Source organism: Monodon monoceros, unplaced genomic scaffold (genome assembly GCF_005190385.1).
Source record: "Monodon monoceros isolate NGI ecotype Baffin Bay Population unplaced genomic scaffold, NGI_Narwhal_1 Super_Scaffold_19, whole genome shotgun sequence".
Lineage (NCBI taxonomy): Eukaryota > Metazoa > Chordata > Mammalia > Artiodactyla > Monodontidae > Monodon > Monodon monoceros.
Window position 1 is genome coordinate 11,360,344 of NW_021703775.1, and position 21,797 is coordinate 11,382,140.

General features: G+C 44.6%; 1 protein-coding gene across 2 annotated transcripts in view; it reads left to right on the plus strand.

The window, feature by feature from the left end:
• TTL (tubulin tyrosine ligase) overlaps positions 1-18,147 on the plus strand; it is a 35,837-nt gene extending 17,690 nt beyond the window's left edge. For both annotated transcript variants that reach the window (XM_029232403.1, XM_029232404.1), the window contains exons 4-7: positions 1,752-1,887; positions 2,892-3,161; positions 7,859-8,002; positions 14,593-18,147. In XM_029232403.1, the coding sequence (XP_029088236.1) occupies positions 1,752-1,887; positions 2,892-3,161; positions 7,859-8,002; positions 14,593-14,707 (665 nt within the window). In that variant the 3' untranslated portion in view covers positions 14,708-18,147. The remainder of the gene's footprint in view (positions 1-1,751; positions 1,888-2,891; positions 3,162-7,858; positions 8,003-14,592) is intronic.
• The last annotated feature ends 3,650 nt before the right edge of the window (positions 18,148-21,797 follow it).

Consider the following 21,797-nt stretch of genomic DNA (forward strand, 5'->3'; position numbering starts at 1 on the left):
CTCACAGCCACTAGGATGGCTATAGTTAAGACAGAATACAACATGTGTTGGCAAGGATGTGAAGAAATGGAGCTCTTGCCGCCCTTTGCTTATGGGAATGTAAAATGGTACAGCTATTACCAAACTATTTTGGAAAACAGTTTGGTAGTTCCTTAAAAAGTTAAACAGTTACCATATGACCAACAATTCCACTCCTAGGTATATTTCCAAAAGAGTTGAAAACATATGTCATATGTTGAAAACATGTTTTCCATACGAAAACTACAGTACACGTCTTCATAGCAGCATTATTCATGAGCCAGATATATGTATATGTATAACTGAATAACTTTGCTGTATACCTGAAACTAACACAACATTGTAGATCAACTATAATATAAAATTTTTAAAAAAAAGAGCCAAACAACAGTGGAAACAACCCAAATGTCCATCGATTGAACAAAATGTGATATATCCATACTATGGAATATTTAGTCATAGGAAGGTGGAATGGCATATTGACACATGCTATAACATGGGTGAAGCTTAAAAACGCTGTGTTAATGAAAGAAGCCAGACCAGAAAGGGCCCCATATTGTGTGTTTCCATTTATATGAAGCATCTAGAATAGGCAAACCCATAGAGACAGAAAGTAGGTTAGTAGTCCTCAGGAGCTAGTGTGAGGAAGGAATGGGGAGTAACTGCTTGGTGGGTGTGGGGTTTGGGGGGAGGTGAAGAAAATGTCCTAAAATTAGATTGTAGTGATGGTTGCACACCTCTTGAATATACTAAACACCATTGAATTTTACACTTTACAAGGGTGAATTTTGTAGGATATAAAAAATATCTCAAAGCTGTTGCATCATTTATCTAATATTGATGGACACATTATATTAGAGTATAGTTGATTTACAATGTTGCGTTAGTTTCAGGTATACAGCAAAATGAATCAGTTATACATATACATGTATCTACTCTTTTTTAGATTCTTTTCCCATATAGGGCATTACAGAGTATTGAGCAGAGTTCCCTGCGCTATACAGTAGGTCCTTATTATCTATTTTATATATAGCAGTGTGTATATGTCAATCCAATCTCCCAATTTATCCCTCCCCCTGCCCTTTCACCCCTGGTAACCATAAGATTGTTTTATACATCTGTGACTCTATTTCTCTTTTGTAAATAAGTTCATTTGTACCATTTCTTTAGATTCCACATGCAAGCGATATGATATTTCTCTTTCTCTGAAGTAAGTCTGACTTCCTTCACTCAGTATGACAATCTCTAGGTTGATGGACACTTTGAATGTATCCAGTTTTTTCTAATACAACGCTGCAGGAATGTTCTTGTACATTTGTCTTTCTGCCCTAACCACCTGATGTTTCTACTAGATATAGTGTTTCCAGTCGGTTTATTGGTCATAAGCAGCATATAGCCTTTACTGTGGTAGCCAGTGACCAAAAGTAGAGTGGCCTTTATTTATGGTGCTTAGACCCTTTGAATATCCATAAAAATGAAATTTCATGGAGCCTGCCATGACAGTGTTTACAATCCTACATGGAGAGAGGGTTGGATAACCCTGGTGCTTTTGTGGGGAGAGGGGAGAGTGAGAGAGATGGAAGGAGGGAAAGGATGGAGAATGAAAAGCGAGTCGGCCAGTAACAGCCTCCTGTCGGTTTTTACCTGCTGTCAGAATTTCCTTTCTGGCTTTGCAGAGAGCTTTTCCTCTTGGGGTGAACTGGACTGATTATGGTTTGCTTTTGCCCTGTTAGGTGAAGGCATCCTCATCTCCTCGGACGCTGCGGAGCTGCTGGATTTCATAGACAACCAGGGCCAGGTGCACGTGATCCAGAAATACCTTGAGCGCCCCCTGCTTCTGGAGCCAGGTCATCGCAAGTTTGACATCCGGTAATGCTTCCGCGTCTGGAGTTTTTGTTTTACAAATCTGGAAAAAATGCCGCGGTGTGTGATGCGGAGGGTGACATGGATTATAGGGAAGTATTGGACTTCGTTTAATGTTCCCCAAGTTGAGCGCAGCTGAACAGAACCGAGCTTCTGTTTTTCTTTCACTCTTTCTCTTGTCTTTCTAGAAAATGTTATTAAGATGATGAATTTTCTTTTTTTAAAGTATTCCCTTTAATGAAGATGACTTGTGGATCCAAAGAAAGGATAGCAGTGTGTGGGGCTTGCTTTATGAAAGCAGCAGAGAGATATGCATAGGACACCTAATACAGTCACAGCAGATCAGGTGATCCTGCCAAAGAGCATGTCCTCACTTTATTATCCGTGTCCCACTTTTTAAGGTTTTCATGAACACACCTCAGGGGTTTGGACTTTACCTTTGCGAGCAAAGGGCCTGCAAGGAGAAGTAGGTTGCATGGTGCTTTCAAAAGCTGAAAGCCCTGCCCCAGCTTGCCCTGAACCTTGCCGTCATCTCCCCATCCAGGACTCTTTGTCACTTAGGTGCCTTCACGTTGACTTGCTGCTTCTCGAACACCAGTGCTGTCAGATCAGCTTCAGCAGAAAGTCTTCTTAAGATAACTAAAAGAGCAAACGTGGCAACTGGAGGTTTCATAGATTAACCGTAAAAACCAAGCCACTCAGATCTCTTCGAAATGCTGTATCTTTTGAATGGATCAAAGTCTCCTTGTCAGTTATGGTGAAATGTCTTCTTTGCCTCATTATGGTGATAATCCACTATCTTGGCTAACTGGCATGGCTTGCCTTGTATATATTTTTTTTTATTAATTTTTTCTGGAGTATAGTTGCTTTACAATGTTGTTATGGCATGCCTCGTATAATTTTAGAACATACCTCCTTCCTCTGTTTCCTCCCAGAAAAATCAAGGTGTGGGGATGATATATATAATATGCAGAAACTTTGGGTAACTTGAATATTTTATTGACTTGCAGAAGCTGGGTCTTGGTGGATCATCAATATAATATCTACCTCTATAGAGAGGGTGTACTTCGGACTGCTTCAGAACCGTATCATGTGGATAATTTCCAAGATAAGACTTGCCATTTGACTAATCACTGCATTCAAAAGGAGTACTCAAAGAACTATGGGAAGTATGAAGAAGGGAACGAAATGTTCTTTGAGGAGTTCAATCGGTACCTAACAAGTGCTTTGAACATCACCCTGGAAAGTAGTATCTTACTACAAATTAAACATATAATAAGGTAACTTATTCATATCTCTTTCGGTTAAATGTGTCTTAAAGGAGCTTTGGGAGTTTGTGCCTTTCAAGGAATGATTCCATTTACATTGTCTAAGAACAAAAATTATTCGTTATATCCCATTATTATCCTTTTAATATCTATAGGATCTGTAATGCTGTCACTTTTTTTTAATCCTTATGTTGGTAATTACCTCATGTTGGTAGTTTATATCTTCTGTCTTTCACTGGGACAGATTGGTTAGAGGCTTATCAATTTTATTCATCTCTTCTAAAAGTCAGCTTTTGGCTTTATAGATTTTCTTCGTTGTTTCTGTTTTCACTTTCTTTGATTTATGTTCTTAACTATTTTCATCCTTCCGCTTTTGGGAGGTTTGATTTGCTTTTCTTTTTCTAGTTTCCTTAAAGTGCAAGGTTAGATCATTGATTGGAGAGATTTATTTTTTTATAAAATATAAGCATTTAAGGCCATCAATTTTCTTATAAGTACTCGTTAGCTGCATCCCACAGATTTTGCTATGTCATGTTTTTGTTTTCATTTTATTTTTATTTAAAAAATGTTTTGTTTATTTTCGGCTGCTTTGGGTCTTTGTTGCTGCACATGGGCTTTCTCTAGTTGCGGCGAGCGGGGGCTACTCTTTTTTTTTTTTTTTTGCGGTACGCGGGCCTCTCACTGTTGCGGCCTCTCCCGTTGCGGAGCACAAGTTCCGGACGCGCAGGCTCAGCGGCCATGGGTCATGGGCCCAGCTGCTCCGCGGCATGTGGGATCTTCCCGGACCGGGGCACGAACCCGAGTCCCCTGCATCGGCAGGCGGACTCTCAACCACTGCGCCACCAGGGAAGCCCTTTTTTTTTTTTTCTGTATTTTTGGGGGCTACTCTTTGTTGCGGTGCACAGGCTTCTCATTGTGGTGGCTTCTCGTTGTGGAGCACGGGCTCTAGGTGCGCGGGCTCAGTAGTTGTGGCACTCAGGCTCAGTAGTTATGGCACACGGGCTTAGTTGCTCCACAGCATGTGGGATCTTCCTGGACCAGGGCTCGAACCCATGTCCCCTTAATTGGCAGGTGGATTTTTAACCACTGCTCCACCAGGGAAGTCCCTCCTTTTAGTTTTATTAGGTTTTTGCTTTGTACATTTTGAAGATCTGTTGTCAGGTGCATATGCATTTAGAATTGTTATCTCTTTGAGGGGAATTGACCTCTTTATCATTATGTAGTTTCTGTCTTTATCTCTCGTAATATTTCTTATTTTGAAGTCTATTTTGTCTGATATTAATATAGCCAGTCCAGCTTTCTTTTGATTAATGGTATGTCTCTTTCCATCCCTTTACCCTTCTTCTCTATTCTATTCTATATTTAAAATGGGCTTTTGGTAGACATCATATCATTGGATTTTGTTTTCTTTTGCTTTTAACCCAATATATCATCCCTTTTTTTTAAATTTAATTTTATTTATTTTTTTATGCAGCAGGTTCTTACTAGTCATCAGTTTTATACACATCAGTGTATACATGTCAATCCCAGTTGCCCAGTTCATCATCATCTCTGTTTTTTAATTGTTGTGTTTATACCATTTAAATTTAAAGTAATTACTGACTTGATGGGATTTATGTCTACCATTGTATTGTTCATTGTCTGTCCCTTCTTTTTGGTTTGTTTGTTTTTCATTTCCCTGTTTCCTGCCTTCTTTTGAATTATTTGAACTTTTTTAGAGTTCCATTTTAATTTTTCCACTGAGTATTTGGCTATATCTCTTTGTATTTTTGCTTGTTTGTTTTAGTGGTTACTCCAGGGTTTATTATATACATACTTAATATATGATAGATTGTCAGGTTGGATTAAAAAATTTAAAAAGACCAAACTATATGCTTTCTACAAGAAACCCACTTTAAATATAAAGGGAGAAAAATATGCTTTGACATTTACCCAGATATTTGCAGTTTCCTTTGCTCTTCCTTCAGTCCTCAAGTTCCAAGTTTCATTTCCCTTCAGACTTCAGCATTTCTTCTAGAGGAGTTCTGCTGGTGATAAGTCCTCTTAATTTTCCATCATCTGAGAATGTCTTTAGTTTACCTTATTCCTGAAGGATTTTTTTCACTGGAGTTATACAAATATAATGTCAAGCAAAAAATTACAAATTGGTCCTGTTCATATAAATTGAAAAACAAGCAAAACTAAGTAATACATTATTTGGAGGAATGTGCACATGTGGTAAAAATCTAGAGAGAAACAAAGTAATGCTAAACACAAAATTCAAAATAGTGGTTAACTCTGGAGGGGAAGCGGGAGGGACCCAAGGAGGGGGTTTAAAGGTATTGAATTGTAAGTATATGGGTAGTCATTAGTGCTACATATATTTTAAAATCACAAGTCGTTATTTTTATTATTTGTATAGTTAATATCCTGTTAGATTTCCCCATACATTTTAACCCTTTATGACCCCAGGTCACTAGTACATATGACTGTCCTTTCCCCACTGCGTTTTGGTGTGCCTTTGTTATAAATCAGGTGGCCGTTTATGTGAGAGTCTGTTCCTGGGATCTCTGTTCTGTTCCGTGGTCTGTTTATCTGCCCTGTCGTTACCACCCTGTCATGATGACTGAGCCTTTTTCCTTAATGTATTCTTACACAGAGTCTAACAGAGTAATTACGGGGCTCAGAGTTCCATCTCTTCAGGGATTATATGTGGTTAGAATTCTGACACCAGATAAGTCAAGTATACTGAAGAAAGAATTCATATTTTAGGCAAAAGATTTATTTGATATTTGATATACCCCCTCCTCCTCGTTGTTCTGTGCATTTCAGAGTGTTGCTACTTTGGTGCTATTAACGCTCCTCACGGCTCTCATGTTCTTTTTTTCCCCAGCTAGCTTCCCCCAAACTTCCCACTCCAGCTGAAAAAAAAGATGTACTATATAAAGTCTCTGATGATGAAAAAAAATTCTTTAAAGTGAATTATTAACTTGAACTCCCAGCAGATAAAACAATATTTCGTTTTGATTTGGTTCTTGCTTTCAGTTTTTCCTGTAAGTGTTGGAGTGTAATGTTTCTTTCCATTTTTATCCTTCAGTATTGTTGGGTTTTTTTTTAACCATGAACACTTATTAAATTAAAATTTTTTTCTAAATTATATTTTAAAGGGCATTTTAATAAAAACAAAAGTTAAGGGTATTCTCTCGTAGAATAGAGATGAAATATAGAAAACAATGTGATATGTGGCTTGCAGGTTAGGGATGAATGGGAGAAGAAATTTTTATTCCAATTGGTTCTTAAGTGACTGTCCAAAGTGATCTTGAAAGGTTTAAACACATCTATAGAAAATTTTTCCTCTTTGAGAAAAAAGGAGGAAACTGATGCTTGGGGTGGAGGGAGGTTGAGGGGAGCAAGACCCTGGTGCCAAGTTCACAGAAGCCTCAGTTCTTCTTTTAAAGTCATAAGCCAAAAGCTACTTATAAGGACACGTCTTTTTTCTTTTTGGCCATACGGCACCTGGGATCTTAGTTCCCCGACCAGGGATCAAACCCGCGCCCTCTGCATTGTAAGTGCGGAGTCTTAACCACTGGACCGCCAGTGAAGTCCCCTTCTATTTCTTCTTCCCCTCCTTCTTCTTCTTCTTTTTTTTTTAGGACACATCTTTTTCCTTCTAAATATACAGCTGTGTAGAAGGACAGCTATCTCTGGTAGTCTTAGAGTCATCATAACATATATTGCATTTACTAAGAGAAATATTTTGCCCCAACATCTAGTTGAGGGAAAAATCAGTGAAGAGAGCTTCATGAAACAGAAATGGCATAGGATTTTTCTGGGATGGTTGTACTAGATAACAGTTCTTTATTATTCATAAACAATACATTCATGATTATCGTAATTAATGATAAATTCATAAAATATGCTTACATTTATTAGATGCTTCCTAGCTACCAGAAGTCATGCAGGTTCCTTATGTAATTATGTCATTGAACCATCTCAGCACTGGGAGTAAGTATTATTTTTACCCCAACTTTACGGACAATGAAGTCAACACTTGGCTTAAAGAGGTTAAAAAATTTGTCCGAGCCTCTGGCTTCAGCAGCCTGACCTCAGGCATCATGTACTTTTCCATTATGTCTCTGAGATTCACTTTCAGCTTTTCTGCGTCACTAAAATCCTCCAATTTTTGCAAACAGTCGTTGATCCTAATATTAAATCCTATTCTGTATTTCAATATCTTGTTTCATTATATAAAGCTTTAAAAGCAACTGTTTGGTACTTGAACTGGAGCTAGTGAAAGAAATGAACGGAGTCAGCATTCTTTTTGCAAATTCTGCTCATCACTAAATGGTGGTCCATTCTTTTAATATAGCAAAAATACGTAGAAATGTTTTGCTTATTATTATTATTATTTTTTGGTTTGTTTTGCTTATTATAAACAAATGTGGCAGCAGTCCACCTGTTGGAGGAGTCCACATTTGTAGGGACCACGGTGACTCAGCACTTGCTGGGAAAGCAGCCACTACTTGTAAGAACAAGAGTGATGGCAGAGTTTTCTAACAAGTAACTCACATCATCTTGAATAATCTATTGGTAATGCATTTAAAAAAGAGAATTAAGCCAAAGCCTAATTTTCATCAGCACATTCGACGTAAAACCATCCAAGCACCTCTTCCAGTGGTACTTCTCCCTGGACCACCCCATCCTCAGTGAGCGCCCCCTCTGCCCTGCAGGAGCTGCCTCATGAGCGTGGAGCCCGCCATCAGCACCCGACACCTCCCTTACCAGAGCTTCCAGCTCTTCGGCTTCGACTTCATGGTGGATGAGGAGATGAAGGTCTGGCTCATTGAAGTCAACGGCGCCCCTGCTTGTGCTCAGTAAGCCCGAACACCACTGGGTTTTTGTCTGTTTGTTTGCTTTTATCTAAAATGAGGTTTACTGCATTTCATGCAGTTTGAAGTCCGTGCGGCAAAGGAGACTAGCACGATTTTTAATGCATTTAAAAATAAGGGCTTCCCTGGTGGCGCAGTGGTTGTGAGTCCGCCTGCCGGTGCAGGGGACACGGGTTCGTGCCCCGGTCCAGGAAGATCCCACATGCCGTGGAGCAACTAAGCCCGTGAGCCATGGCCGCTGAGCCTGCGCGTCCGGAGCCTGTGCTCCGCAACAGGAGAGGCCACAGCAGTGAGAGGCCCACGTACTGCAAAAAAATAAAAATAAAAAATAAATTTAAAAAAATTAAATTAAATTAAAAACGGGGGGTGGGAGGCAAATACACAAACTCCTAGTCTCCTTGAGTCCCTGGAAGAGAAGGGTTTGGGTTAAAACGCGTGGGAAGTTAGTTCTGCAGGAGGAGTAGTCTGTCTTGGCAAGGTGGTGAGCTCCTGTTACCTGGGTGTCCAACCACTGACCCTTTGAGTGCCGTCAAGGAGGAGGTACCAGCGACGGGAGGGCTTTGGGAGGACCCCGGCCAGCAGGGGGCTTTGCTGAGTCATTTCTTATCCCTTTTCCTCCCTGTATGTGTTGAGCACTTAGCACTTGTGGGTGGTAGATGCCGTGAGAGTTCTAAACAAAGCTAGTAATACCAGCAGCGACCCTCTCCCGTGACAAGGAGATGAGTCAGCTGCGTCCTGTGAGTCAGGGAGAAAGTGATGACCAAGCAGTTCAGAGGCTCCCTGGGCAGGAAGTGGTCTGAGAAGGTACCATGGACATTGTGGAGCTGAGGCTGGGGTGTAAGAGGAGAGTGTCATGTGTGCTAAGGGGGAGGGAACCCAGAATCCAGTGGGACCTTGCTCTGGGCCAGGCTCCAGGGGAGATGCACAGATGAACAGACCCCGCCCTCGGGGAACTTCTGTTCCTCCTGGGAGGAGCCTGCCTGCAGCGTGGCGTGAGTGTCGGGGGTGAGGAAAGGCCAGGGTGAAAAGGTGAGTTGGGGCCCCACTGTGGGACTCCTTACGTGTAAGGTAGTCATTTGGACTTCATCCTCAAAGGCTGTTGGTTCCTCTGAGGATCCACATTCATTAGTGTCAAGACCCTTTCACGGTTCCCCACGTCCACGTCTTGGAGAAATTGCGGTGTGATCCTCCGACGGCGTAGGAGAAAGGCCTGCACCTCCAAGGGGCAGTGTTAACACATAAGCAGTTCTCTCATTTGCCACCTGCTTCGTGGCTGTGACCTGGCAGGTGGGATTCCGTCTCATTCATCCTTGCCTGCCGCTTACGAATACCTGTTAGATACCCCTAACCCGCCAGGCCCCGGACTGGGCTCTGGGTCACAGTCGTGAGCAGAGAGACCCGGGCCCCGCCCTCAGTGGAGGGAGACTGGGCGAGACAAAGGACAAGACAAATATAGATTACAAACTGGGACACACCCTTTCATAGGGTAAGAGATGTTAGAAGGTAATATAATTGAGCAAAAAGTCCCCCTGGGAGGTGATGTTTGGAACCGAGATCTGAAGGAGAAAGGAAAGTTAAGGAGACCAGGGGTGGAGGAGAGCAGAATGTTTCACGTCCTCCCTTCCCCAGGTCCACAGGGGTGTCCATCTTCTCCCATCCTTCCGGTCAGAGGTTTGTCCCTTCCTTGTGCTCTGGACCCGATCCCCTCCCTCCAGGCAAGAGGGTGGGTTGAGGATGCCTCCCTCATCTGCTTTCTCCCTCTTGGCTGCATCGTTCCCACCAGCCTGTGGCGCTCAGCAGATTTCCCCAGCAATTAAGAAAAGCCCTCCTCTGAAGCCCCGCCCTGCTCCCGGGACCACCCCCTCCCTGCTCCCTCCACAGCCACACTTCTGGAGAAGCCACACGTGCACACGCTGTCTCCTTGTCCTCAGTCCGCATCCATGCTCTGGTCCACTGCGGGCTGCCTCGCATCCCGGCCGCTGCACAGAAACTGTTCTTTCCAGGTCCCCAGCCAAGCCCATATTGCACTTCAGGATTTTAAAACCAGCAAATGATGTCGCAGCCCGGAGTTGCAGGCCAGTATCTGCACCTGTCTTCCTGGCGTCCTGCAAGGATGTGTGTGGATGTCCAGTAGGCACCCCACCCGGCCAGAGTCGCCCATCTCACTGAATGTCCAGCCCCCCCCCGCCGCTCCCCGCTTTCCAGGTGACGGAGACCCTGCCCCCGCCTTTCCATTACCCTCAGGTTCTGTCCATCGGGGCCTGGTCAGTTCTGCTTCCAGCCTCGCCAGCCCTCTGCTCCCCCCGCCCACTGCCCTTGCTCTCCCAAACATCGTCCTCCAGCTTTGCTTTTGCAGAGAGCCTGCTAACTGGGTCTCCGCACCTTCTCTTGCCCCAGTGGAGTCTGTTCTCCCCTGAGCAGCCAGAAACCAGGCCCTGCTGTTCTCTAGCCTTCCCCCTGCGCCTGGGACCGAAACCTGACTCTGAGGTTTCTGACCGAAACCTGACTCTACTGCCCCGCCTACCTCTCCAGCCTCACCCAGAGCGTCGTTTCCCTGATGACGCTTACCTGCTGCGGGGCCTTTGGCTTGCTCTTACCCTACCCCCGCAGCCCAGTCTTACCAAGGCTGCTTCTACTCTGTCAAAATGGCATCTCCAGGAAGCCTTCCCGCCTCCCCTGAATAATCCCATCTTTTTTTAAAAATTTATTTTATTGAAGCATAGTTGATTTACAGTGTTGTGTTAATTTCTGCTGTGCAGCAGAGTGATTCAGTGATACGTAGATAGACATTCTCTTTCATAGTCTTTTCCATTATGGTTTATCCCAGGATATTGAATAGAGTTCGCTGTGCTCTACAGTAGGACCTTGTTGTTTATGCATTCTGTATATACCAGTTTGCATCTGCTCACCCCAAACTCCCAATCCATCCCTCCCTCCCCCCTCCCCTCGGCAACCACAAGTCTTGAACAGTCCTATCTTTGATTTTCTCCAGCCAGAGCCTTGGTAGTTTACTTCATTACACTAATTGCTGTCAAATCAACCCATTTTTGTTTTCTTTACGGAATATATGCAGCGTGGGGGCAGCAGCCTTGTTTTTCTTGTTCTCCTTGGAGTCCCAGCACCTGGCACCGTGCCTCGCACATCCTAGTCTGCAAATAGTAGTTGGATGGACATAGTGTGTGTTACTGGTTAACACTCTTACTCACCTGAGTCAGTAATTGCTTAGGTTTTATTTACATAGAGACATCTTTCTATCTTCCTAATACTCCCTAATGACATTGGTGCTTCAATGCATAGAATTTCTTTATCATTAGGCCCAAACTTACACATTAGCCAGGATGGGGTGTCAGGGAGCAGGGAGGTTCTGTTTGCGTACTGTGAAGAGCTTTGGGAATGTTTAAATGACAGCTTACGTGTTTAAAGACAAGGATGCCATCATGTCTTGATGGTGAATCAAGGACCAGAATCTAAAATGCAGTCAGGCATTCAAGTATACGAGGTAAGAAAGTAATAAAGTAACCCCACTGTCTTGTGGGCAAAAGTGATTCTGTTTCAGTTTATTCCTGAAGCTTATGAGCTGTTCACTAAGTGTTTCTTCTCCAGGGTAGCTCTTTGATTCCAAGTGTAAATTATCCTAGGTCAAGATACAGGTAATCTGGTGCAGGCCCTCATAACTGAATGCTTTCCGTAGAGGTTGGACCCTTTATTTATCATTGGTCTTAAGGGCTTTGGCTCAAGGGTGGACCTCCAGTCTCTGGATTGGAAAAGGTGAATCTGTCTCTTTTGTTCCGCGTAAGGATTGAAGGCTAGGGAGGGCAGAGAAACAGCAACTTCTTAGTTCATTTTGAGTGTTGAGTAATGGCTTTGACCTCTTTCCCCAACAGTAGCACCCACCCACCTGGTGGAAACTCACCTGCTCTCTGAGGTGCCTTGCAGGATCAGGTCATGCTGGGCCCCAACAGAGGCCTCTGGTGATAAACCCCTGGGCATCAGGGTTCACTGGCTTCTCTGGGCTCCATCTCACCAGCTCCCACACAGCCACTCACTGTCTGTTGGATTCCCTTCGTTCAGAGTCCTGATGCGAGCAGTGGGGTCCAGGGAAAGAGCGGGGATTTTAGGAACATGTAAAAATGAGCGTCCTCAAGGAGTCAACTGGAGGAGGGAGACAGACACTGCCCAGTTAATTATTATATGAATCATACTGTGTTACAGTTGCTGTAATAGAAAAGAAACAGATTCCATCTTTTTATTTTTTGGCCGAGCCTCATGGATTGTGGGATCTTAGTTCCCCGACCAGGGATTGAACCCGGGCCCTCGGCAGTGAAAGCATGGAGTCCCAACCACTGGACCACTGGGAAAGTCCCTCAGATTCTATCTTTTAGGTTCATGATTTTGAGTGGGGAGTGTTCTTGGGTCCTTGCTTCCAAAAGGACGAACAGGGGGGAGAGGGTCAATGGAGATCATGACATGATGGTATAGTCAAAGGAAAGTCTTTTTTTTTTAAATTAATTAATGTACTTATTCATTTTTGGCTGTGTTGGGTCTTCGTTGTGGTGCGCAGGCTTCTCATCGCAGTGGCTTCTCGTTGCGGAGCACGGGCTCTAGGTGCGTGGGCTTCAGTAGTTGTAGCAAGCGGGCTCAGTAGTTGTGGCTCGCAGGCTCTAGAGCGCGGGCTCAGTAGTTGTGGCACACGGGCTTAGTTGCTCCGTGGCGTGTGGGATCCTCCTGGACCAGGGCTCGAACCCGTGTCCCCTGCATTGGCAGGCGGATTCTTAACCACTGCGCCACCAGGGAAGTCCCGGGAAGCCTTTGTTCAGGAACCACAGTTTCCATTGTCGTGTACATGTTAAAATAGGACTTACTCATCTTGCTGTATGAAAACCAGCAGGATGTTCAAAGGCCCACTCTTGCCTGTATGTCAGGTACTTCCTACACCACAAATAGCGAAGATATGAGTTGACCAGGTTGAAGCTGTGTCCTCCCCTCCCCCCAGTATCCCCTTTGGAAAATGCCTTCCCGAGGTAGCTAATGACAAGCATCACGAAACACCAAACACGGTGTATTTTGACGGTTGTGGCTCCTGGGGACTTGCCGAGTCCCAAGTTTAGCAGCCGCTATCACTCCCTTGCAGGCCCCCTGGTCACTATCCCTTCAGAAGTGGGAGGTTGAGTGGTGTGGCCACACCAGACTGTTGAAAATGGGACTTGATTCATAGACAGAAGGGGCAGAGGCTGGGGGACTGGGGAGAGGGGAGAGAGGGAAGAGCAGGCATCCAGCAGGAAAGATGAAGGTTAGCTGGCACTTAGGACTTCCTGGGGTAGACAACGGAAGCATGGCTTTGCGTGAGCTTTCTTCCCAGAGGGCCTTACCAGAGGTTAGAACATACAAGTTCCAGCTTCAAGGGCAGTAGAAGGGGATGGGAGGGGCGGGGAGAAAGTTTCTGTGATGGGGTGGATGGTAGCAGAGATTTGCCATTGCATCAGGAGGGATGGGAATTCGCTTGTGAAGATTTCCTACCTGATGGAGATTGGGACATAGCATCTTCTGGAAATCGGGGCAGTAAAGACCTCTGTTCCTCTAGGTCAAGCTGGCCTGGTCTCCTACCCTTGGCTGCAGCCACCTGGATTCCAAATGTGTTTTGAGTGAGTTGGGAAGGCACATCAGGCCTGGAGCGCCATCCCAAATGTGGGTTTTCTCTTTGGACCATATGTCTCTGGTTTTTCCCTGTGTTAGAGACAGTCCTGAGAGAGCTGGCTCTGGGGCCTCATGTGCTGTCATGTGAAACGGGCGAAAATCCTATAGGCAATAAGTGAGTGGGGAGCTAGAGGGCCTCGTCGCTTCTCTGAAGAGACTGGATGGGATGTTTTCCTCCTTAGCTTTTCTGCTATGGTGGTTCCAGACCCCTGCACGTGGCCTCAGAACCCTGCATGGCTTGGCCCCTGCCTTGTCCCTAGCCTCGCACTGCAATGGTCCAGTTCCCCAGATGCCCTGAGTTCTCTCTCCTCAGTGGGTACCACTCCTTCCATTTGCACTGCCCCTCTTCTCTCTCGCCCAAGTCTCTCTTTCTCCCTCCCCTCCTTTCTCTCCACATCTCTCCCTCATTCTTTGTGTCTGGCTCCCCCTCCTTCATCCTGTTTCCTATCCCATCATCCATTCTCTGTCCGACTTGATTCCCTCTCCGGGTCTTGGCTGAGCTGTCACTCGGGGGAGTCTTTCCTAAAGGCCCCTCAGCCACACTGCGTGGGCACTTTCCCTGGGGAGAGCCTGCGCCTCCAGGTGTGCCCCCCGAGACAGGCAAGACGGCCCCCGTTCTCTTTGGAATTGCCTGTCTTCCCTGCAGTTCAAGTCAGAGCAGGAGTCGTCTTGTCTGTTCACCTGCAAGACCTTCCAGAAATATCTGTTGAGTGGCTGCTTTCTCTTCCTGCAGTACCTCCTGCAGGATTTGCATGGTCAGCAGACACCAGTCTTAGAAACGTGAGGTGGAATTTCTAGGGCAGATCCCGGTGAAAAAAGCGTTGACTTTTCGCTTGCACTTTGATGAGCATCCTCATAATAGCTCTTTGAACCCGTTTCAGGAAGCTCTATGCGGAGCTGTGCCAGGGCATTGTGGACATAGCCATCGCCAGCCTCTTCCCGCCCCCCGGCTCGGGGCAGCAGCCGCCCCAGCCGGCCGCCTTCATCAAGCTGTGACCGAGGGAGGTGCTCGAAGCTGCCTCGGAAGAAGCACGAGGGGGCGCTGCCCCGGGGGAAGGAGAAGTGTCCGAGTTGCTCGTCATCAAGCCAAACAGGAGGAAGAGAGACAACCCGCAGAGACGTGCTGGAAGAAGAAAAGGCAGCTTCCCCGAGGAGTGGTCGTTTGCCCAGGGGTTCCCAGGTGGAGCTCTTGGCACTGCTACTGAGATTCGAAAACTGCAGCAAATTTCGCCAGTGGGAGAGCAGGATATTCTTCTGAGGGGCAAAACACAGGGATGTGCTTAACATTCTCATCCTTTGAAAAATCTGATCTTTATCCTAAGGTAGTGCTGTGAGCAGCGCCTCTCCTGCCCGGGGTGGCAGCCGTTGGATCTGGTTGGTGTCTGTCCACCTGCTGCATTAGTGCCTTAGCTCTGTGCCCAGCTACAGCCTCCTGTCTGGGGCAGGGGCGGGATGTGAGAGCACTTGGGAGGTTGCCAAGGGTGTCCCCCGCTAGTCCCACGGGCATCTGCACAAGCGCGCACCGACTGTCCTGGGCGCTGGGCTCTGCGGACGCTGCCGTGCCATCAGGGGGCTTGCTTTTCTTGGTCCTGATGCCATCCGGCTGGTCACTGGCCAGGGTTGGCGTGGGCTGGGCACCAAACAGCAAACGCTGCTCTCAGCCTGCTCTCTGCATGTTTCAGAAACCAAGCAGCGAGTTTGCTGCAAACCCCTAAGCATCCAATAAGCATGAGAGAGGAAACAACACAACGTCCTGCTTTACTTAATAGTTGCGGTGGGGGGGAGTCTTTGAAATATGATTCTCAGTTCTCTTTGTTTTAACCAGAATTCTACATGCCCTTTGGCCAAGTTCCCTTTCGTTCTGTTTTTTTGTGGGGTATTTAACTTTTGTAAAAACCCTTCTAGGGGTCGGGAGAGGGTAGAATTCCCCCCACCCCCACCCCAGGGGGCTCCTCCCCACTTTGTTTTTCTTGCTCTTCTAGCACCTTCTGTGGGAGCTGGACAGGCAGGTTTTGTTCCAGGGAAGATTCTCCGTCTGCTGCGCCTCTCGACATCACGGAGAGGCTCTGAATCAGTGTGTGTCTCGCCTGAGTGGGAGAGTCTCTTAAAATGGGGAAGATGGGGTTTCAGAGCCGCACTCAGCATCTCTTAAGTCAGCAGAGGTTAACGGTGTCCCGTTAGATGTAGTTTCTACTCACGGGATGGACGAATTTTCTGCAGACTTTCCAGGAGGCCATGTCACTAGCGAGAGGAAGCCCCATATGCCATCTGTGTCCACCGTAAGATGAGTGAACGGTACACTGGGAATCAGAGCAGACCCACTGAACCGGCTCCCTCCTCCCCAGGGCGCAGCGGGGTCTTCCCTCTGTCACGTGTGTGCTCCGTTATTCGTCTCTACTTGGCACGAGAAAACAGTTCTGCAGCCAGGGGAGACTTTTTTTTTTTACAAAGAGAAGAAACAGCAACACCTCAAACATGATGAGATGTGGGAGCTTACAGTGAGAAAAGGAATCATGATGGAAATGATTCAATGGATGCAGCAGTGCGTGTGGGATGTGAAAGTGTTATGTCCGGGCTGAAGTGGAGGAAGGGCCAGCTGGCTCGGCCCTCCCGGGTGTTTGGAATTACAAAATAAACGTGCGGGCGGTTACCCAGAATATATAGATAATGAAGTTTCCATCCAGAGCAAAATAAGACAGTGTTAAGGGAACTGTGAAGGCCCAGCACAGCTGATGTGTTAGTGCTGGGGGCTTCTGAGCAGATCCTGGTGAGGTGCACACCTACGTAGAAAGTGTAGGGTGATGGGGAAAGCGTGGAGGTTTTTGTAGTGCTGTCACATGCGAACGCAGATTTGTAATGATCTTTTGGACCTGAACTGCAGGGACGTTCGAGAATTTTCTCTTACGGTGTCTCTTACTGGTGACAGAGCTAAGAATCCAGGTGTAGGAAGTCTGTGGAACTTGATGGATTTTCTAAGAATCAATAGCAATATATGTGAGGGAAGGAAGGCTTTAAAGAGAAAATTCTGCTTCATTCCTCGTGTGGTTTCGAATAAGTGTCTATTTTATGCATTTATTTCTGACCAGGTGGAATGGTTGGCTCAGAACTGTTCCATATCCTTCCATGATATCCTTGACACAGGTGGCCATGCCTCGCCCGCAGTCAGTCTTCATACCTGTGGTCTGTGTTCGTGTGTCCAGTTGCTGGGGAAGGAGGTGGTGTTTTCTGGAGGCGTCGATTCTGACCTTGACTCTGTCGTTGGCTGCACGGCATCAGAGGAGCCCGTGAACCTCTCTGTGCCTTAGTTTCTTATCTCATGGAAGAGCTTGTTGCCTGACCCAGGGACGACTTCAAAGGCATTTAGTGAGGACACATGAGATTAGGAAGGCTGGAGAACCTCTAGTACCAAGGTTCTCAATGCTGGCTGTTTGCTGGAATCACTTGGGAAGCTTTTAAAGAATGTTGGTATCCACACCTTCCCTCTCCCTCACGCCTCACCCATTAAGTCAGAACCTCAGGCATCAGCATTGCTTTGAGATGCCTTGAACCACTGATTGAGAAGGAAGGACAAACACATTATTACCTTGGAAGAATCAGGTAAGGTTTAGGGCTTTAAAAAAAATTCCTTCTAGAAGGCTAGGCATTCCTCTAAGAATGACCGGATGCTGACGTGATACAGCGAGTGCCGTCCAAGCAGGTTTTTCTTTGCTCCCCTTCACAGCCTTTGGAAACTCAGCTGTGCTTTCATCTACTTAAACAGTTTGTGAAGCCTTGTCAGCAAATATAAACAGACATGAATTTATAAATCTGCTAAATAGGTGTTAAGATTATAAACAAATAATTGAGAGAAAATCCCCTTCCCTCCCTCTGGACTCCCATGGTAACTATAAACTCCACTTCCCCAGGACGTGGAAGTGCCTCGGTGTCTGTCTGATACAGTGGAGCGGGTGCTGGTGGACTTACCAGCTGACGTGATGTTTCACGAGTGCCTCAGGGTGATCATCCCAGACTTGGGACATCTGGTAGTGCTGGAAATGGATGGGATCCGCAGGACCCGCAAGCAGCAGTGATGCTACAGAGGGTGTTGCCATTAAGAATTGAGGTCGTGTCAAGCAGGGGTGCATCCAGCCCTGCTGTGGGTGGTGGGGACTCTGCCAGGGAAGACTAGATGCCACAGTGGGTCCCCACAGCACATGGGTGCCATGGAGAAAACTGTCTCTGATCCTGGACACAGAATATGTACCTAAGAGGAAATGACTCCTGACACAAGGCGATTTTATGAATGTTTAAAATGCCTGGAGCATTAAAGGAATCATATTTCAAGCATTTCTCTGCCCTTTGGTTCTGTCATCTTATTGTGAGTGTTGACTGTCCTAGGATATCACTGGTTATTTGAATGCATGATTCTGTTACCCAGAGGTAGGCATACTTTTTCTATAAAGGGCCACGTAGTAAATATTCTAGGCTTTGCAAGCCAAACTGGTTCTCCTTTGCATATTCTTCTTTTTTTCCCCCAACTCTTAAAAAATATTAAAACAAAGCCAAAAAAACTTAGCACACAGGCCATACAAAAACAAGCACATATGTGGCCGTTGTTTGCTGACCCCAGAATGCTACTCAATACGTAAGCCAACAGATTGTCCTTTGAAACTGTGATGAGCTGCTCCAGGGTAAAGCATTGAAACAGTTTCAGCTGCCAAAATCCAGTCCATCATGTCTCACATGTCATGTGTATTGTCTGAATCATGCTGCAGGTTGTGAGGTGAGACCCCTGGTTGTGCAGGAGTTATGTGTGCTTTAAACATGGAGGTAGAGGGGCTTCTGAAGTGAGGTTCCTTCCCCAAATAGCTGGAAGTTCAAGAAGTCCTTACTAAGACTTCACTAAGGACTTCTGTGTAAGTCCCCATCTTAGGGCTTATTTTATGTGACCTGTCTCAGAGTGTGCCCAGTGTGAGCAGCCTTTTCCCTAGGTGCATTTGTTAAAAATAACCAGCAGCCATTGCTTAACATCTCAACTTACTGAGATGGCCAAGAAATCATTAACAAATCTGGGAAAATCACAAGTATGTGGAAGTTAAAAATGCCAAAGGAAAGAAGTCACAAGGGAAATTAGAAAGTACTTTGAGAGAGATGAAAATGAAAACACAACAGGGCTTCCCTGGTGGCGCAGTGGTTGAGAGTCCGCCTGCCGATGCAGGAGACATGGGTTCGTGCCGCGGTCCAGGAAGATCCCACATGCCGTGGAGCGGCTGGGCCCGTGAGCCATGGCCGCTGAGCCTGTGCTCTAGAGCCCGCAACCCATAACTACTGAGCCCGCGTGCTGCAACTACTAAAGCCTGTGTGCCTAGAGCCCGTGCTCTGCAACAAGAGAAGACACTGCAATGAGAAGCCCGCCCACTGCAATTAAGAGTAGCCCCCGCTCACCGCAACTAGAGAAAGCCTGCATGCAACAACGAAGACCTAACACAGCAAAAAAGTAAATAAATAAATAAGAAAGAAAACACAACTTACCAAAACTTACAGAAAGCAGTTAAAGCTATGCCTAAAGGAAAACTTATATCTTTAAATGACTATATTGTGAAAAGATCTCAAATCAGTAACCTAACCTTCCACCTTAAGAAACTAGAAAAAGAAGAACAAGCTAAATCCAAAGTACGTAGAAAGAAATAATACAGATTAGAGTGGAAATAAATGAAATAGAGAATAGAAAAACAATAGATAAGATCAATGAGACCAAAAGTTGGCGCTTTGAAAGATCAACAAAATTGATTAACCTTTAGCTAGACTGACCAAGAAGAAATCAGGAATGAAAGAGGGACATTACTACAGCACAAATAGAAAGGATTATGGGGGAACCCGATGAACAATAATATGCCAACAAATTAGATAACTTGTATGAAATGGGCACATTCCTAGAAAGACACAAAACTGACGAAACTAACTCAAGAAGATACATTCTGAATAGACCTAACGGGAGATTGAATTAATAATAAATAATATTTTCACAGGGAAAAGCCCAGGACCAGATAGCTTCACTGGTAAATTCTACCAAATGTTTAAGGAGGAATTAACACCAATCGTTCACAAACTCTTCCAAAATATAGAAGAGGAGGGGACACTTTCCAACTCATCCTACAAGGTCACTATTAATACTTTAATACCAAAACCAGACAAAGACATCACAAGAAAAGCCAGCAACAGACCAATATCTCTTAGGAATAGAAATGAAGAAATCTTCAACAAAATACTAACAAACCAAATCCAGCAACATATAAAAAGGATTATAGATCTTCCTTGACTTATGATGGGTTATGTCCCAGTAAACCCACTGTAAGTTGAAAATACCATAAGTCAAAAATGCATTTAATACACCTTACCTAACAAACATCATAGCTGAGCCTAGTCTACTTTAAATGCGCTCAGAACACTTACATTGGCCTACAGTTGGGCAAAATCATCTAACACAAAGCCTATTTTATAATAAAGTGCTGACTATCTCACGTAATTTATTCAATACTGTAGTGAGAGTGAAAAATGGAATGGCTGTCTGGGTATAGAATGGTTATAAGAGTATTGGTTGTTTACCCTTGTGATCGCTTGGCTGACTGAGAGCTTCAGCTCACTACTGCTCCCCGGTATCATGAACGACTACCATACTTCATATCCCTATCCCGAGAAAAGATCAAAATTCAAAATTTGAAGTAAGTTTTCTAATGAATGTGTATCGCTTTTGCACCACTGTAAAGTTGAAAAATCGTAAGTTGAACCATTGTAAGTTGGGGACTGTCTGTATATACTATTGTATACACCATGATCAAGTAGGATCTATCCTAAAAAGTCTACATTCATTTAACACACAAAATTCAATCAATATAATCATTTTTTATAGAACGAAAGATAAAAGCCACATGATCATATCAATATACACAGAAAAAGCATTTGACAAAACAACATTTTCTTTGTAAAAAAACTAGGAATGAAATGGGAACTTCCTCAATTTGATAAAAGCCATCTTTGGAAAAACCCACAGCCTACATCATATTTAGTGGTGGAAGAATGAAAGCTTTCTCCCTAAAATCAAGCATAAAGCAAAGATCTAATCTTGCCACTTCTATTCAACATTGGATTAAGGGTTCAAAAGGAAGGAAGGAAGGAAGGAAGGGAGGGAGGAAGGAAGGAAAGAAGGAAGGGCATCTAGATTGGAAAGGAAGAAATATAACTATCTCTTTTTGCATATGAAAAGACCTAACATACAGAAAGTCCTAAGAAATCCACAAAACCTATTAGATCTAATAAATGAGTTCACACAAGATTGCCAGAAACAAGATCAATATACAAAACTCAATTGTATTTCTAGACCCTACAAGTGAGCAATTTGAAAATTAAATGAAGAAAACAATTCCATTTACATCAACATCAAAAAGAATTAAATACTTAGGAGTAAATTCAACAAAAGAAGTTCATTTGTACACCAAAAACTACAAAACATCTTTGAAAGAAGTTAACACCCAAATAAATGGCAAGACGTCCCATGTTCATAGGTTGGAAGATGATTATTGTTAAGATGAATATAGACCCTAGATTGATCTACAGATTGAATATAATCCCTATCAAATAGCTCAGCTGCATTTTTTTGCAGAAATTGACAAGCCAACCCTAAAATTCATATGGAAATACAAAGGATCAGGAATAGCCAAAGCAACCTAGAAAAAGAACAGAGTTGGAGGACTTACACTTCCTGTTTTCAAAATTTATTACAAAGCTGTATTAACCAAGATTGTATGGTATTGGTATAAGAATAGACATACACATCAAGGTAATAGAACTGAGAGTCCAGAAATGAACCATCATATTTATGATCAATTGATTTTTGACAAGGTGCTAAGACAGTTCAATGGGAGAAAGAATAGTCTTTTCAACGAATGGTGCTAGAACTAAATGTTCACATGCAAAGGAATGAAGTTGGATGTCTTTCTCACACCATATACAAAAATTAACTCAAGAGGAGTCAAAGGGGCTTCCCTGGTGGCGCAGTGGTTGAGAGTCCGCCTGCCGATGCAGGGGACACGGGTTCGTGCCCCGGTCC